At 41.5% G+C, this 19,230-nt stretch overlaps 1 protein-coding gene across 1 annotated transcript in view; it reads left to right on the top strand.

The window, feature by feature from the left end:
• LOC126235467 (odorant receptor Or2-like) overlaps positions 1-19,230 on the top strand; it is a 78,992-nt gene that overhangs the window by 35,134 nt on the left and 24,628 nt on the right. The window contains exons 3-4 of the mRNA XM_049944189.1: positions 10,794-10,893; positions 16,358-16,459. Of these exons, the coding sequence (XP_049800146.1) occupies positions 10,794-10,893; positions 16,358-16,459 (202 nt within the window). The remainder of the gene's footprint in view (positions 1-10,793; positions 10,894-16,357; positions 16,460-19,230) is intronic.

Here is a 19,230-nt window from a genome sequence, read left to right as displayed (position 1 = left end):
CAATAGTACATTTCAAATGACTGTAAGGAGAGGAATGCTATCGAGATTTCCAGGGTCGAAAGTATTGATGCTAATGGTGAGGGGAGGCAGCACTTTGGAGTCGTCTCATAAAATCGGGAGTTTATTCTCGGTGACCTCACTCACGTCATAGTAGTGCATTCTGGGCTGATGTCTTCTTGATTGGCCGGCCGCTGTGGCCGAGCGGTTCTAGGCGCTTCAGTCTGGAACCGCGCGACCGCTACGGTCGCAGGTTCGAATCCTTCCTCGGGCATGGATGTGTGTGATGTCATTAGGTTAGTTAGGTTTAAGTAGTTCTAAGTTCTAGGGGACTGATGACCTCAGATGTTAAGTCCCATAGTGATCAGAGCCATTTGAACTATTTTCTTCTTAATTATTACTTCGTTATTTGCTTTATTTTCGTTCCGCACTGCAAGTGGTTCAAATGGTTCAAATGGCTCTGAGCACTACGGGAATTAACTGCTGAGGTCATCAGTCCCCTAGAACTTAGAACTACTTAAACCTAACTAACCTAAGGACATCACGCACATCCATTCCCGAGGCAGGATTCGAACCTGCGACCGTAGCGGTCGCGCGGTTCGAGACTGTAGCGCCTAGAACCGCTCGGCCACACCGGCCGCCTCGCACTGCAAATGTTTTTGGGCTACTTAGACAGTATTTCCTTGAGCATTCTTTCGCAGAGGAGACTGAAAGCAGAAGATGAGAGGTTTTACAATACATGGACAAAGTGAAAACCTTCACTGGGCATAAATTCATACATGTAATAAAAGAGTACGTTTGTATGTATGTCCCGCATCTCCTTCTAAACCAGTTTCAACCAAACCTGGTACACATATCACTTAGAGTCTGGAAAGGATCGCTGTGGGGTTAAGACCCACCTACCTTCCAAATGGGAGAGGGGACGCATGAATATCAAGATTTCACTCATACGGAATTTGACGATAGAGCACTTAGTGGCTTGTAACAAACTTTATAGATTATTGAGAACACGTGTGAAAGTCTTTCACGATAACAACCCCCACGAAATTATCAAAAGAGAAACGTAAATTGCTTATTGCATTTTCGCTACTTATGCAGTAAAAATGTCGCACCAGGCTTGACGCTTTCATCTGTTATTTCTCTTCTACTAAATTCATTCGCAGGACATTTCGCACACATTTTTCACATATGCCACTGAATGTACCTGCAAAATAACACCATTGTACGACACATATTTCAGAAGATATGACGTCAAAAACATTGAAAGTTTACATTTATAACTTCGTTGATGCTAACGGCATTCTCAAAACACTTCGCACACAGTATCCACATATGCTGCTGAAAGTACTTATAAAATGCTAGCACTGAACGACAACTGGTTCAGGAGATATGACGTCATAAATATGAAGCTGGGTTACAACGAAACCGCAGGGCGAAATTCGCTAGGGACGTAGGTGAACTATGTTTACAAATATGTGTGAAACATGCTAAATATATGTGACGTGTGCGCATGCGGGCGAAGCCATGGGTGAAAGACTCCTCCGAAAACCCTGGGTCGATTTAAATCAAACTTGCTACACATACTACTTACCATCTGGAAAGAAGTACTGTGGAGCTTAGAACCAGCAAGATCCTGTTGGGATAGGGTTGATAACGTGGGGAGAGAAGGGGGTAGGAAGATATGGACAAACGGAGAGTGGGCAGGAGGATATGGACTCAGACAAAAGGGGATGAGATGGACTTAGATGGGGTGCGGAGCAGATAGAGGGGAGAAGGAGGGAGGGAGGAGAAGATGGATAGAAGGGGGAGGAGCATATGGACAGAGGAAGAAGGGAAGATGGACAGTGGGAGGGGGGACGAGGAGAGGGATACAGAGCGTTAGAAGAAAGTGGATAGAGAGAAGGGGTAGAAGAAGATGGGCAAATAGAAGACTGGAATAAACACACAGCCGGGCAACGCAGGGTACTCGCCTAGTAAAAATATTAAACCACGAAATCATTTTCATGAAATAACTTTTCCTTAAAGTGGAAACAGTCAGTTATTTTCAAGGAAGAAAATGAAATTGTTTTAGATTTATTTAGTATTTCGGATTTGGAAAGAGAAAACAAAATGGATAAAGTAAAAAGTTTCTTTACATTGCCTTCTAACTACTGTCTCAGTATGTGTATTGGTTGAGTATGTATACATTTTTTCTAGCAATCATTTGCCGATGTTTTAAATCATTTCGACACATTTTTTCCTATTGTTTAGCTTCTCAGCAGTTTACTATGTAAACCTTGTCAAGGACGTATTTTTTGAGTTTTGTTTAGGCCTTTAATACACTATGTAATTCCTGGTTTTTCGATTCTGATTTCGGCACTTTAACCGTTCGGTGCGAGGTAATGTGTGGTAACGTTGTGTCGACGTTTCATCTGGTGTGATCACGCCATTAACCTACATTTCCAATTCAGGCGCATTGTCAAGATTCTTTTGATTGTACATGTATCTTTCCATTCTTTTTGTGAATGGCGGGTACACACATGATAAATTTCACTCTTGGTAAACATGTTTCAGATAAGGAAACAGAAGATGTCAAAAACAAAGTAAGTTTAGCTTAGTTAAACAGTACCATTCACACAATCGTGTGAAAATAACGAGAGTTACAGTTCCGCAACCAAGGAAACTGTAGAAAATTTGCTAGTGAAATCGTAATAGTGCTTTCATTAGAAGGGCTACGTCTGATGCATACGACGAATCTGATAGTCATATCAATGATAATTATTAAAAAAACAGCTAGAAAATGTGGGTGTATGTAAATACAAAAAGATAGAAACCATCCATACAGTGATAATGCGGACAAACTCGCAAATAAATCATGTTGCATAAAGCAGCAATGGTACTGAAAATATTCAAAGCAAAGAAGAACTTCCTAATAAATTTCGATACATACAATTCATAATCAGCCCCATGTTCTCAGTGCATAGAGTAGATCCTTTTTCTATAAGGATAAAGTATTAGATACGAAGAAATGTAAACTGGTCTTCCAGACGTCCCTATGTTGCTGGATTCTCTAATAGTGTTTAGGATGGGACATAGTACAAGCTACACGAAGTTTAATGTTCAGCTTCTTCCAAATTAAAACGAGGAATTTTGTCATACAGGTCCCATCTCTTCCTTTAAGTTCAAGGTTATTTACAAATAGTTTAATAATTTTTAAAATATTCACTGAATATTATTTTCTTTTTTAACTCGTCAATTCTCATGTCCTTGGCGCCCATGAATATAACATTCTTTGATTAGTTAATTATCTGATGTAAATTTGTTGTTCTTGTGAACTTCATTTCGCAGATGGATTTCAGCAGCCCTCGATGCTAGGGCATCATGTAAAATTATTTCCAATTCTGAACAATTACTGCACCCTACATCCATTTGAGCCTGTTTAATGTCTCCCTCAATATTTTTTGTCCCTATACTTCCCTCCATAACCAAATTAACCATTCCTTGATGCCTCTATAGATGACCTATCAACCAATCCCTTCTTTGTCACGCTGCGTATACATTTCTTTTTTCTCCAGTTTCATTGAGTATCTGCCGGCCGTTGTGGTCGAGCGGTTCTACGAGCTTCAGTCTTGAACCGCGCATCCGCTACGATCGCAGGTTCGGGTCCTGCTTCGGGCATGGATGAGTGTGATGTCCTTAGGTTAGTTAGGTTTAAATAGTTCTAACTTCTAGGGCACTGGTGACCTCAGATGTTAAGTCCCATAGTGCTCAGAGCCATTTGAACCATTTTGTGATTCAGTATCTTCTCCTTAGTTACTAGCTCTACCCATCTAATCTTAAGCATTCTTTTTTAGCACTACATTTCTAAATCATACTCTCTTCTTGTCTGAACTGCTTATCGTCTCTTCACCCTATTGTGAAAGGCTGCACTCCAGACTAGTACCTTCAGAAAAGACTTCCTAAGATTTAAGTTCAAATTCTTATACTTCTTCCGTTTCACTCTACTTTGGGCTGCGTTATATCAATAAATTTTTAGTGCTCTCCGCCTTTCTGTTATCCTGGTATTGTTTCATTCTTTCTGTTCTTGGTATCCTTTCTTCTTCAGAGACTTGGATTGTTCGTTTGGTTTTCATTTTGACTTGGAATCTCTATTTCTTGTCTGTGGGTTTATATCTTTTTCAGTTTTATCTATGAGTATATTCTCTGTGATCTGGAGTTTTCCTAAGTCCTTCTCCGTTTCCTTAAATCAGTTTGGTTTGTTGCCAAAGTAGTCAAAATTTGTTTGTTAATCTATTTGGGTTCGTTCTGAGAATGTGTCCATAAAAATCAATTCTTTTCCACGTTGTGCCTGTGAGTTTTTCGGTAGTTTGGTTAAGGATTTCATTTTCTATCTGAATTAGTTTGTGTTGCGGAACCTGGGAACAAAAATTTTTCTTAATATCTTCGTTTTTTTTTAGCTCCAGCGTTCAACTGGGCCATGGTTGGTAATATACAAGGTTTCGTCTTCATACAGGGCTTCCGATTTGATTACTGTATAGTAATGTCTTATTTTTGCAGTCCATGAGAGAGCTTTTTGGTATGTGTTTTTGATGAATTTGAAGGCCACTTCAGCTTTACCTGTTCTAGGTGCCCTTCCTTTTTCTCGAGGTTATTCCAGTTGATTCATCCTCCAAGATATTTGACAGTGTCTATTTTTTGTTCTCCCACTTTAACATGTTTTGGTGGTTTTTTAGTGTTTACCATTATCTTGCTCTTTTCAGAGGACACTTTGAGACCTATTTTTCATCTTGTTTTTATAGTTTGAGCGTCTGTTCTTTGGCTTCTTCCCAGGTTCGGCTAGTAGGACCATATCATTGGCAAAGCCTAGAAAATTGACTTTGGTGCCTTTGTTTTTTGTTCCCAGTTCGAGTCCACTATGGGTCTTAGTGTTTCACTCTCTGACTACTTTTAGTAAGGCACAATTAGCTAAGAGGGGGGAGAGAAGGCGAGAACGTCTCCTTGCCGTACACTTGCCTTTATCTCAAAAGGACCAGAGTCTCCTCCCATCAGTTGGGCTGGTGTTTGTATTCGTAAAGGGTTTCTCTGATTTGGTTTGTGGTTTTGTTGTCTAGGTTTAATTCTTTTAGCACACAGGGGAGGGAGTCTTCGTCAATTGTGTCGTACGCTTTCTGCGTCACTGAAAGTGATAACACATGATGTTGCTCTTGGTTTTTTATAGGCCATGAGGTTCTAGAGGTTTGTTCCGGACAGGATCTTCCCTTCCTGAAACCCACTTAGTATTCTCCATGTTGATGGTCTGATGGGATTCTGCCCTGTTTAGCATAAATTTAGAGGATATCTTACTTATTACATCCAGGAGTGAAATCCTTCTGCATTTCTTGGGGTCGGTTTTAGACCTTCTTCCTCTCATCTGGGACTCTTCCATTTAACCAGATTTCTTCAAAGACGTTATGGAGAGTATAGCATTTTTGTTGACGTTTTTTCCATAGTTAAGCTGTGGTTTAGTTTTATCCTGAGACTTTATATTTTTTGAGATTTGAAATGACTGTCTCTGGTTACACAGTGGAAGATGGTTCAGAGTTTGGGTTGGTTAATGTTGAGGTCATAAAGTCAATTTTCTATGGTTTCTTCACAGTTGAGAAGGCTTCTGAAACATTTTGCCAACATTTTGCAGTTCTACCTATGGCTGCTGGCAATATTTCTGCTTTTGTCATGGGACTATAGGATCGGCGAGCTGTATTCGGTTATTTTTTGTTTAAAAGTCTTACAAATCGCCCTTGTGTTATTTTTGATGTAGTCTTAGTTATTATTTAAGAGGATTTGGTCTTTTTGGGCTTTTTGTATTCTTTTGATGTTTTTGATCACTAATTTTCTGTTGTTTAAGAAGTTTTGTCTGTTATTTTCATTTTTCTGTTGACTGCCATTTTTGCCATGATTTTCTTTTTAATTCATAGAATCTGTCACATTTTTCTGTCCACCAGGTATATTTATTGGCTTTGGTCATGGAAGCTAACTGTTCAGCTTTACTTACTAGACTTATTTTAATTCATACCAGTTTTGGTTTTGCATGAGGAAAAACTCCTTGGTGTTTATTATCTTTTCTTGATGGTGTTTTGATCTTTTGGGGTTCTTGGTTCCTTTTTTCCTTGTGGATATGAGTTCAATTTTTATTTTAAAAGGTATTAATCAGAGTTTAGGTTGGTCTCTCTGAGGGCTTTTGACGTTTTGTATGTAACTTGATTGCAACGTGATGAAGCTGGAATTTGGGTAGGTATGGGTTTGGTGATACCCATGTTTTCTGTTTTCGAAGTAGATTTTTAAAGGCTGTGGATTTCAGAATCATGTTGTATGCTTGGCGTAATTCTATTAGTCTGATGCCAGTTTGGTTATTTATGTTAAGTGCAGCATAGTTTCCAACAATTTTTTGTATTTCTTCTCCTTCCCTATCTGGGCTTTGATGTCCCCCCAAAAACAGAACATTGTGTTATTCCTGAATTTTTTGAACAACTGCATCAACTTGGTCCCAAAAGTGTTTCACCTTTTCCTTGTCCTTTCTATTGTCTTCATTTCCGGAGGCATGTGCATTCATAACAGTGAACACTATGTTAGCAGATCTGGAGATAAGTGTGGAGATTCTTTCATATTGTGGTTCAAAGTCGATAGTGGAGTACAAAATATTTTTGCTTATTCTGAAGCCCGTCACAAGGTGCTGTGTGTTTTTCACAAGATTTTTGGCTATCTTTCTTTTTTATATCCTGAAGTCTCCAAATGAAAACAGTATCCATTCATGAATCAGATTTCTTGTAGGGCCATTATGAGAATTTTGTGGTTTTTGATAATCTCTGTAAGATGTTTTGATTTTCCAGTTTGCAGAAGAGAATTTACGATGAAGATAGCTATGTAGCTTTGTTTTCCCTACTTAATCTACCTTGAGTTTCCAATACGCTCCGACTCATATCCGTATATGCTGCAGACTCCCAGAATCCGACTGTCTGGCCGGCCGGAGTGGCCGAGGGGTTCTAGGCACTACAGTCTGGAACTACGCCACCGCTACGGTCGCAGGTTCGAATCCTGTCTCGCTTATGGATGTGCGTGATGTCCTTAGATTAGTTAGGTTTAAGTAGTTCTAAGTCCTAGGGGGACTGGTGACCTCAGCAGTTAAGTCCCACAGTGCTCAGAGCCATTTGAACCATTTTGAACCTACTGTCTGCTTGTCCAGTTTGTTGCGGTGAATTGTCCAACTGGGATAATTTGTTTGTCCATCAGCTCTTCTATGATAACGTTACGTTTGGGACGGTTTTTGTGGTTAGAGCCACTGATTTACAACCACGGCTGTCAGCCCTGGAGGTTTTTCTCAGGCGTCCCTAGCCTGGATACCAGACGCTGACCAAAGGCCGCCAATCTGAGAATAGCCGCTTTAGGATTTTGAGTCCTGTGTCGGTCTGCGCGTGTTACTTAATTTTCAACGGGTTACGTGCCCAGTAGGGGAACAACACCCCCTCCCCTCCCCTCCCCTCCCCGCAGGTAAAATTTATATTCGCTCTGCTTCGGCCATCATCAGTTAATTTGCAGCCTATATCAATTTTAGTCTTAGTTGCTAGTCTAATTCCGTCACTATCATCTTTTTTTTTTTTGTTTAATTCAACTACATCCTGCACCCATTTTTATACTTTTGTTGATATTTATTTTATAACCTCTTCGCAACTCCAATCCGTTCTGTTGAACTTGTTTTGTAAATTCTTTGTCATTTCTAAAACATTTGAAGTATTATTTCCAAACCTTAGCTCTTGTCCTTTCTCCCTGAATGTTAATTCCAATCCCAACTGTGTCATTGTTTTCCGTTATTGCTTGCAGCACATACTTATTGAATAACAAAGGGTATGGGTTACAAACCTGTCTCACTACGTTCTTAACTACAGTTTCGTTTTCATGTCGTTATTATCCACCAAATATTATTTTTAAGTTATTACATCACGTGCCTTTTGCGACCAATAGTATAACTTTCTATGAATACTAAATGTCCGCCCCCGGTAGCTGAGTCGTCAGCGCGACAGACTGTCAATCCAAAGGGCCCGGGTTCGATTCCCGGCTGGGTCGGAGATTTTCTCCGCTCAGGGACTGGGTGTTGTGTTGTCCTAATCATCATCATTTCATCCCCATCGAAGCGCAAGTCGCCGAAGTGGCGTCAAATCGAAAGACTTGCACCAGGCGAACGGTCTACCCGACGGGAGGCCCTCGTCACACGACATTTCATTTCCTATGAATACTAAATTAATTGATGCAAATTATCATCACCATAAATAATTTCCTTCTCGTTTAAGTTAATATAAAGAAATTAGTTACCATTTTCGCTTTACAGTATGTGGAGTTTGTAGCTTGGAACACTTTCCAGAGTTTCGCCTCTACCTGAGCATGCAACAGAAGTTTAATGTTCTTTTTTATTGCATTTTTTCAATAGTGATAACATTCATTTTTATGTGCTGCAATTTTTTCTTAATTTACAAAATTTACTTCCGAAAATTAAAGTTTTTCCAAATTTGGAAAAAACTGTTTCAAGGTACAAAATGGTCATGTAGCATAGAGAAAATATTGTATTACAATTAAACGTGTTACAATCGAGAAAATTTTGTTAGTACTGAATTTAGTCGTTTGTCTGTTACGTTGTTCATCAACTACACACCAATATTCAGTCAGGAAACCAACATAAACAGGAGTATTATCAAAAACTACTTACTACTTAAATACATTTTATAACTAAAGCTGATGGAATCTAGCACCAATTTGCATTTCAGAGACACATAAAACTGTTAAGATATTAACGAGACTCAGTTTATTTGCAAATATCACACGTTCTATGTAAAGGATATTTCTTTATTCTTTAAGTTAAATGAATTATTCTGTGAGTGGGTGGTAGATAGCGAAGCGTAGTGCAAGGCTCGCTTGACTATACAGGTAATTTTCAAAACTTTCGGGAATTCAGGCAGGTAACACTTTCAGCGACCGCCGATATTTCGGCGGGAGAACACCCCGCTATTTTCAAGGCAAACTGAAATGGCGGGGTGTTCTCCAGCCGAAATATCGGCAGTCGCTGAAAATGTTACCTGGCTGAATTCCCGGAAGTTATTTGAAAGTTGTATACGCCAGGAGAAACTCAGGTCTCACATATGCAGGTAATGGTTGGCGTGGATGAAATTTCGAAATAGTAAGTAGGGACAAGACAATTAACTCGCCACCGACTGCGGGCTCTCAATAGCGCCGCACCCTTAGCTGGCAATAAGAACCAAGCCATTAAATTTTAATCCTGAAAGTAAAAGACAGGTAATCTTGCAATCTAAGAGTAACTAGTGCACACTGCAATACAGGGATAAGTCTCATCATAAGGCAGTATAGACATTTATGCTCTAGGTGACAATGTGTTTTCCCAAGTTTACTCGCATCTAACTGCTATCATGAATCCATACAGAGTCCCTAATATTACATTCATTCGTAAGATAACAGATAACGAGTCAAAAGACTGGCAGCAGACAGAATAACAAGCATTTTACGAAAAAAATCACCACAACGAAAAACCACAAGAAGTTACAAATTTAACTTTTTTATTTCCTCTGTGACTAGTTTCGGCCGGGATCCATTTTCAAATCATAGTGCCAGATATTCAAAATGGTATTTCCAAAAATACCATTTCAAAAATATATATGTATTATGAAGTGCAAATGAACAGTTACAGCGTTTACATAACTGTATGCGTTGTAACTGTTCATTTGCACTTCATAATAAGCATTTACTTTTGGAATGGTTTTTGTATTTTTGGAAATACTGTTTTGACTGTCTGGCATGATGATTTGTAAATGGATCCCGGCACGAAACTAGTCATACAGTAAATAAAGAGAGTGAAATTTGCAACTTTTGGTTGATTTTCCGCTGTACTGATTAACAGAAATTGATGACCTGTAGTTATGCCAGCATGCTGGAAGCCCTTAAAAGATCACTACAGCACAGATAACGGGAACTCTGGTCAACAGAAAACTCGTAACTCGTAGCACAGCTTGGTATACTATACACCGCAAAAGACCTTCTGCTGTTTCAAGATACTAGATGGTAGTCGACCGACGAAGTACGGCTTAAATGTCCACATGAAATAAAAGCAGTTTCAAAAATACGTAGAACTTTCGTGGCCTAATATTCTGTAACTCAAGAACTAAGTGTATTCCAAATAGCTTTAGTAATAGCTTTAATACTGTGTATTATACTGCACTTGAAATATTTACAAACTTTGTAAAAACACGATCTCATTAGTAACAACAACAAACACTATGGAAAATGGCGGAAAGTACTAAAGATTCAAATGGTTCAAATGGCTCTGAGCACTATGGGACTTAACTTCTGAGGTCATCAGTCCCCTAGAACTTAGAACTACTTAAACCTAACTAACCTAAGGACATCACACACATCCATGCCCGAGGCAGGATTCGAACCTGCGACCGTAGTGGTCACGCGGCTCCAGACTGTAACGCCTAGAACCGCTCGGCCACTCCGGCCGGCGTACTTATGGTGATATCTAGTGCGTATTCCTTCACGTGATTATCAAATCACCAGATTGAAATATCGACCAAGAAACATCGTGAGTTCGCAGGTACACTGTCCTCTAGGTACTACACTCTCCTCTACTTTACGTTTTAATCTTAACGTAAGATTTTTCTGCACCCGGTGTTCACACTCAGAGTTCAATAAAGTCATTCTCCGACTGCATATGCCAGTGAAGTGGTGATGTAACCTTCCAGGGACAATAGTGTGATGTGATATGGCTGGTGCTGCAGGTTCCTGCGAGACCTGGAGTCCGCCATGAGCGCCATGGTGCTGGTGCAGCTGTCATCCACCATGCTCAACCTCTGCATGGGACTCTACCACCAGACCAAGGTGAGCACAAGTGTCCACAGGGCCTGCTACTTAAGCAAATACGCTTTCCATTTTAAGCAAACGCAATTCTCACTTTTCAAAACAAACTATCCAAGTCACGTGACCAGAAATAGCCACTTTCCAATTGAGAGCAGTGAACATTATTAGACTCAGGAACACTAAAAACAGCGCACCAAGAAGGAAGAAAGGTACAGATGCGAAACTTTGCAAATAAGTTTACTGAGGTCCATATGTGCATGATAGAAGTTTAGTGGCAACGCGCGTGTCCATAGACCCGGCAGTGGCGCTTCAATCGGGCAGGCCGCCTCATTTAAAAGGCGCATAGTCGACGAGAAATACTGGTGACGACCATATCCTGAATCGAGGAGAAGTAGACGCAGAATGTCAGGTGTTAGACGACATTTGTCACAGTTAAACCAGTCTGAGAGGGGCTTAATGCTCGTCGTGAAAACCGCAGCTGGCCAACACACCGTGTGGCTCGCCAGGTCGATCGTTCGGAGTGTTCAGTCACACGATGTTGGGAGCAGTGGATACGAGATGGCAGCCACGTGCAACGTACCAGTCTGGAGCGCCAGAAAGACGACGACGATGGAAGGATCGTGCAGCAAGTGACCAGGGATCCTAAAGTGACTAGCTCCACGATACAAGCAGATGCACGGGTGCCTGCTGTTCCACAAACGCTTTCCAGACGCCTTGCGGATGCGAATTTACAATGCGAAACTTTGCAAATAAGTTTACTGAGGTCCATATGTACGTGATAGAAGTTTGGTGTCAATGCGCATGCCCATAGACCCTGCAGTGGCATTGCAATTGGGCAGGCCGCCTCATTTAAACGGCGCATAGTCAACGAGAAATACTGGTGACGACCATATCCTGAATCGAGGAGAAGTAGACGCAGAATAGCAGGTGTTACAGTTAAACCAGTCTGAGAGGGGCATAATGCTCGGCGTGAAAACCGTAGCTGGTCAACACACCGTGTGACTCGTCAGGTCGATCGTTCGGAGTGTTCAATCAGACGATGTTGGGGGCAATGGATACGAGATGGCATCCAGGTGCAACGTACCAGTCTGGAGCGCCAGGAAGACGACGAGGCGAGATGATGGAAGGATCGTGCAGAAAGTAACCAGGGATCCTGCAGTGACTAGCTCCACGATACAAGCAGATGTGCGGGTGCCTGCTGATCCACAAACCCTTTCCAGACGTCTTGCGGATGCGAATTTACAATCTTGGCGCCCTTGTCATGTACTACCGTCAACATCGAGATGTCAAGGACTCTGTCTACACTGGCGCCAAACCAGAACGACGTGGACTGCCACAGAGTGACATTACGTGGCGTTTAGCCATGCATCCAGATACGGATGTGGAGGCAGCGTGGTGAACAGTACTCTTCCACACACGCATTCGCGCGCCACACCGCCCGCACAGCCGGTGTAACGGTCTGGGAGGCCATTGCCTACAATAGCCCATCCCCTCTAATTGCGAACATAGAAACTTAACAGGTCAGCGTTATGCTGATGGCATTTTTCAACGACATGCGGGACCTGTCCTACACTGTCTACCACAGAAATTTCCCAATAAGGTAATGCTCATCCGCATGCGGCTCGAGTTGCCCAAGACTTTCTACATTATACGATATTGCCTTTGTTATTCTGTATTACTATGCAAAGTTCCTTTGGATATGCATGCATGTCCAGAGGAACTTTACACCGTAATTCAGAATCACACAGGCACTGCAAAATCGTATTTATTCGTCGTCACCGAGCAGGCGACTTTCAAGTAAGATGTCTCACCTATACGGGAATATACTTAATGGAAGTACAAGTACAGATTGTAGACGCATGGTTCACAACATATGGAAGTTTGGGTCTGGTCGTGAATCATGCGCGGGAAGCCAAATGGTAAGGCCATCGCTCGCTATAAGTGAGAAATTCGTATTAGGTCCATATCCAACCCAAATTTTCATTGTCGTCATTCCATTCTATAGCTGATTGTTGTCCATATTCGCAATTGCGAATACACTTAATGTATTTATATGTTACGCTCCCCCGACTTGTCTCCTACTGAGCGTGTGTGGGACCAACTGAAACGCCATTTGCCTCTGTGTCACTCTGTACATTATATGGAATGACTCTTCAAAATTTGCGGACCAGTCTGCTTCAAGACAAAGTCAGACATCTAATCAATTCGATTCCGGACCGCTCTGCGTTGTGTATTGCACCAAACGGTGGTCGAACCTGTTATTGACGTTGCGCTATATTTGTCTACTTGTACTCATTGTGTTTGTTTATTTATCTTGATTTTGGAATGAAGTGACTCTCTCATCTCTGTCATTATGTCTAACAAATTTCATTTCCATCCTATGCTCCCGTCTAGGTACGCTGTTTTCAGTGTTCCTGCAGCTTCGCAGGTATTAAATTTGTTGACAACGAGGAGGAGTAAATATTGACAGTGCTGACGGAGAAAGCGATGAAATATGCAAATGTTAAAGTTCAAGGAAGGGCGCATACGACGCAGTGCAGAATTGGATTCAAGTGCCTGCAATAAAGAAAACAAGGAGCAAAGAGACCACAATAAGTGTTTAATTTACAACAAGATTATTATTTATTGTATAATGACAGTAGAAATACTAAATTGTTATTTACAACAAACATACACATTTCTACACAGTTACACGCCATCCCAAGTTCATAATGGGCTAAGCTCAGGTTTAAAATCCTGTCAGAATCTTCAGCAGACAAATTGTGAAGGTATTCCATTGTCTCTTTGAATGCGCTGGGGGAACATTCAATGTTATGTAATGTACTGTTTGGTGCTCTTCACTGCAGTCACATTCAGGGTAATACTTCCATCTCCATTACTGCAGCAATGCTCCACACCCGCTCATATCAGTTCTGATACGATTCAGTATGCACCAGAGTCGTCGGGGTAAATGAAAACCTGCCTGTCACTCCCAGGGAGTTTTGATTAATTGGCGATGCAATAAGGACGTCTACTCCTGCCTTTCATTGTTCCAGGCTTCTTACATGTTGAAGTCAGTGTCCTTCAGACTGATTGCTGTGCGCCATGAAGGTTTTCTCGACCTCCGTTCCTGGGTTTCTGATGGTGAAATTTCTGGGTTGTTTTTTATTCTTGTCCACTCGTTTAGCAATTGCGTGTTTGTTGGATGAAGACAACCTATGATGAGGCGTATCACTTGATTGAGCTGTGAGTGAATTACTTTAGCGTGAGCGCTGTTGAGCCAGATGGACCACTGCTGCTCACATCTGCAGATATTACCTCTCCATTATCCTGACGTGTTCCGTGTTCTCTGGGTGGTGACGAGTGAGCAACTACTGTTAAGATGAGACCGAACTGTCTTAAACGACTCTCGGTCAGAATCTAAGGAGGAAATATACCCAGAAAGATCCTTCTCAGGATCCGCAACTTTGTAAGATTGAATCTTCAGTGCCAATTTGCCAACCGAACATAGAACGCATAAGTAGTGCAAACAGTGATTGTTTATCCAGAACACTAAAAGAGCATGAGATTGATGCCTTCTTACTATACAATAGGCTAAATGTAGTAATCGGCTCCAATACTGCAATATTATGAACAATATATGGAAATACCATCTTTGACAAAACCTCACAGCTTTTTTCACTTCAGGAGAGACAAAAAACTAAACTTTGTTCTGTCTTTGGGATTCCGTATTAAAAGGTGTCGCCGGCCGCGGTGGCCATGCGGTTCTAGGCGCGTCAGTCCGGAGCCGCGCGACTGCTACGGTCGCAGGTTCGAATCCTGCCTCGGGCATGGATGTGTGTGATGTCCTTAGGTTAGTTAGGTTTAAGTAGTTCTAAGTTCTAGGGGACTGATGACCTAAGATGTTAAGTCCCATAGTGCTCAGAGCAATTTGAACCATTTTTTTTAAAAAGGTGTCAATCGGTATTGGTAAAGGAGAGGACATTAGTTGCAAAAACGATTTTCCAAACCACATTAGAATTCTACGAAATACTGAAGCAACAGAATCAGAGTGGCCGGTGCTTTATTGAGATTGTTCGTACACATTACACTATAAATAAATGTTGGAAAACTAACAGTGTGTGAGGAGTACTGTCAGACAAAAGTGCCAGTACACTTTGTTATGTATGCAGGAAACTCATAAGAGCTTCGTTTTGGGTTCACTTCTCATGTATGACTATGAAAGCAAAACCTCATAATAACAAACAGATATGAACAGCAAAAATTACCAAAACAAGTGTGTGTGTGTGTGTGTGTGTGTCTTGGGGCTTATGGGCGCTCAACGTCGAGGTCATCAGCGCCCTTACACACATTAAAGGCAACGAATGTGGGCAGACCTAATAAAACTGAAGCACACACGCAACCAAAACAAGTGTAGACCCAGCTTATTCCTAGATTACCTCCTAGAAGTAGATCCATCTTCGATAACGCTCCATATCAGAACATGCAAGAGGATAAAAGCTTGAATTATGCGGCTGACCAGAACTCACCATATAGTGATCCCAACCTAAGGAAAGCTGAACTTTTGGGACTATTTAAGAAGCACCAACCTTATCCTGTTTATTCTATCAACAAAATTTTTAGCCTTATCCCTGTCACCAACATTGCCTGGAAAGTTATTCTTGAACATCAAGAACAATACGGTCAAAGACGCTACGGTGTGGAACCTCTTTATTAATGTATTTTATTTGTTACTCGAAAAATTGTACTTCATTTGCATCCTGTGCTCTCTCTGCACTCTATACTCTGTATTACTGACATAGACTGAACCAGTCATTTGCAGTTGCTAGTATTCCTAATGATCCCTGCTCCTTTTAGAATTTTAGGACCGAGGGTGTCAAAGACATTCGCTTTGTATATTTGTGGGACGCTTATCTTTGTCTAGTATCTCTTTTGCGAAAGCTATTCTGGCTCACTCTCGACTTTTTCTACTTTGTAAAACAAGCTATACTCCGCTGAGGTAGTTAAATTTCTTTGGTTACTTGATTGGTCTTTCATAACCGATAGTATTATTTTTGTGAATGATGCCACGTTTGTCTGGTGCGCCGAAATTTAGTGTACCGTTTTGGGTGTAAGTGTGAGAAAAACACTGATGTGTTAAATTTCAGTAATATCAAAATATTACAGCATGCATCCATAAAATGTAAGTTGTAGTCATGCGAGTGGTTTCCGTCGCGTCGTTTATCTAAATGTGTTTATTTATGTACACGTCCACTTCCGTAGGAACAAATTGAAGAGCAAATCTCCAAGGTCATTGAACGTGTCAGTACATGAAATTACAACATAAAAGTAATAACAGATAAAAATAAAATGTTTGTGAACTCAAAAAAAGTCAAGCCATAAGTTTAAGTACATGCAATCAAAAATATAACACAAGAATCGGCTTAATGTTTCAAGGAACTCCTTAACGTTTGCTTCCTTCTGGCAAGAAGTATAGGAAGTATATGTGTTTGTTGCGTGTGTGCAGATAAGGGACGTCCTCACGGCCATGCAGTACGCCATGATCCTGCCCTTCTACAGCAGCCAGATCTATTTCTACTGTTGGACGGCTGATGCCATCACACAGCAGGTGGGCCTTAACTACGTTACGAGCAAATCTTGGTCCTGTTTACGTGGCTAAATGCCCACACTGGTTCTGCAGTGCCATCGTTGTCGGTGCGACGAGTGCGTGAGTATGCCAGTTGTTTGCGATTAGCGTAAGCTTTATTATGCGTCCTGCTATTCAGTTTCTGAGAGCAGGTGCAAGGATATGTCCAGACGGCATGCTGTATCGTAACTGTGGTCAATAGTCCAGCATAAGGATTAGATTCAGACTGAGCAAACGCCATCTGTGTATATAGACTTTAGTTGTGCTGACGTCCCCTGTCTCGTTAACTAGATCACCCAGTGTTACCGTGTACTCGTACTAAGGGACAAAGTACTCCGAAGCCAGCTGCAAAAATGTCAGACTTGCTAGTCTGCAGTAAAGCGCGTGCCTGGAACCCGAGATCTCGCGGAATAGAAGCCCGCTCGGACAACAGAAGTTTTCAGTGTGCCTTCAATCTAATCATCACTTCTTAACGATGCTAGGAAAACACGTGGTCTGTATTTCACGTTAAACCATAGTACCTGTTTTCCCGACTGGATATCTCGAGTAGATTAGGAACACGTAAATCGCCGAAGACGCGTTAAACTGAAAGGCTTGTACTCGGCCACTAAGTCAAAGCAAAAACTGACAGCAGTCGCAAAATAGCGCACAATTTTATTTCTGGAATTATAATGCAGTTAGGAGTTGGGCACAAACATGTAGTAATTTTCAACGAGTAATCTCGATACAAAATGTGGTTTTATGACGTAAGTAATCAAGAAATTGTTGCTTACTTTTGCAAAAAATAACTTGTTAGCATCGTCACTAACAATGCTCCCACTAATACGCAAATATTACGAGAGTCATGCCAAAAGAAATGCACACTATTTTTTTTTGATCCATCTTTTATTCTACATGTTTGAAAGTTTTACAGTGTGTAGATACATCCTTTAGGAACAATATTTTAATTTCTGCACATAATTTCCATCCCTCTCAATTGCCTTACGCCGTCTTGGAACCAGCGCCTGTATACCCGTACGGTAAAATTCTGGACCAACCTGTTGGAGCCACTGTTTGGCAGCGTGCACAAGGGAGTCATCATCTTCAAACCTTGTTCCACGAAGAGAGTCTTTCAGTTTCACGTGGAGCCAGGTCAGGACTATAAGGCGGGTGTTTCAGTGTTGTCCATCCGAGTTTTGTGATGGCTTCCATGGTTTTTTTACTGTCATGTGATCGTGCATTGTCGTGCAACAGCAAAACATCCTGCTTTTGCCGATGTGGTCGAACATGACTCAGTCGAGCTTGAAGTTTCTTCAGTGTCGTCACATATGCATCAGAATTCATAGTGGTTCCACTTGGCATGATGTCCACAAGCAAGAGTCCTTCGGAATCGAAAAACACCATAGCCATAACTTTTCCAGAAGAAGGTGTGATTTTGAATTTCTTGTTCTTGGGTGAATTTGCATTATGCCACTCCATTGATTGCCTCTTCGTCTCTGGTAAAAAATGATGGAGCCATGTTTCATCACGTCACAATTCTTACAAGAAATTCATCTCCACCATTCTCGTACTGTTCCAAAAGTTCGCTGCATACCGTTTTTCTTGTTACTTTATGAGCCACTGTCAACATCCTGGGAACCCACTAGGCACAAACCTTTTTTAACGCCAACACTTTCAGTATTCTGCAAACACTTCCTTCCTCTACCCCAACGTAGCGTGACAATTCGTTCACTGTGATGCGTCTGTCAGCAGTCACCAATTCGTTAACTCTCTGCACATTGTCTGGAGTGTGTGCAGTACGAGGCCTGCCGCTGCGAGGACAATCCTCAATATTGCCGTGCCCTCTTTCATCACGTAACCTGCTTGCCCTCCGACTAACTGTACTGCGATCGACAGCAGCAGCCCCATACACCTTTTTCAACCTTCAAGCTCGACTGAGTCATGTTCGACCACATCGGCAAAAGCAGGATGTTTTGCTGTTGCACGACAATGCACGATCACATGACAGTCAAAAAACCATGGAAGCCATCACAAAACTCGGATGGACAACACTGAAACACCCGCCTTATAGTCCTGACCTGGCTCCACGTGAATCCTCAATATTGCCGTGCCCTCTTTCATCACGTAACCTGCTTGCCCTCCGACTAACTGTACTGCGATCGACAGCAGCAGCCCCATACACCTTTTTCAACCTCTTGTGGATATTTCCCACTGTCTCGTTTTCACAGCACAGGAATTCTATGACAGCATGTTGCTTCGACGAACGTCAAGTGTAGCAGCCATCTTGAAGACGTGCTGTGACGGCGCCACTCGCGGGAACAGGTTGAACTAAGTTTGAAAACAAGCAGGAAGGATGTATCTACACACTGTAAAACTTCCACACATGCAGAATGAAAACTGTATCTTTCCAAAAATAGTGTGTATTTCTTTTGGAGTGACTCTCGTTATAAAAGCCTGAGCTGGGAAAAAATTTTCCGGCAGCAGAATAGCGCTTTCTGGTCTCTCTGACCAGAAAATTAATTAAATGAAAAGCCACATCTACGATACCTGGCTAATTAACATAGAAACATAGAATAAAGAGTGGTTGTAATTAAACTTCCGCTAGTTGAGCCGGAAAATTATTTATCAAATAGGTACCAAGCTTTATAGGAATGATGTTCAGACTGTGTGCTGCAGCCTTTGCATTGTTGGTAGTGTTGGTGTCATGAACTGCTGTATGGCGTCGGTACTGGGGCGGCGACGTAGGGTTAAAACACAAGCAGTAGTGAGCATTA

Source organism: Schistocerca nitens, chromosome 2 (assembly GCF_023898315.1).
Source record: "Schistocerca nitens isolate TAMUIC-IGC-003100 chromosome 2, iqSchNite1.1, whole genome shotgun sequence".
NCBI classification, from domain to species: domain Eukaryota; kingdom Metazoa; phylum Arthropoda; class Insecta; order Orthoptera; family Acrididae; genus Schistocerca; species Schistocerca nitens.
The sequence above is the reverse complement of the archived record's forward strand: the minus strand, read 5'-3'. Positions and strand labels throughout refer to the sequence as shown.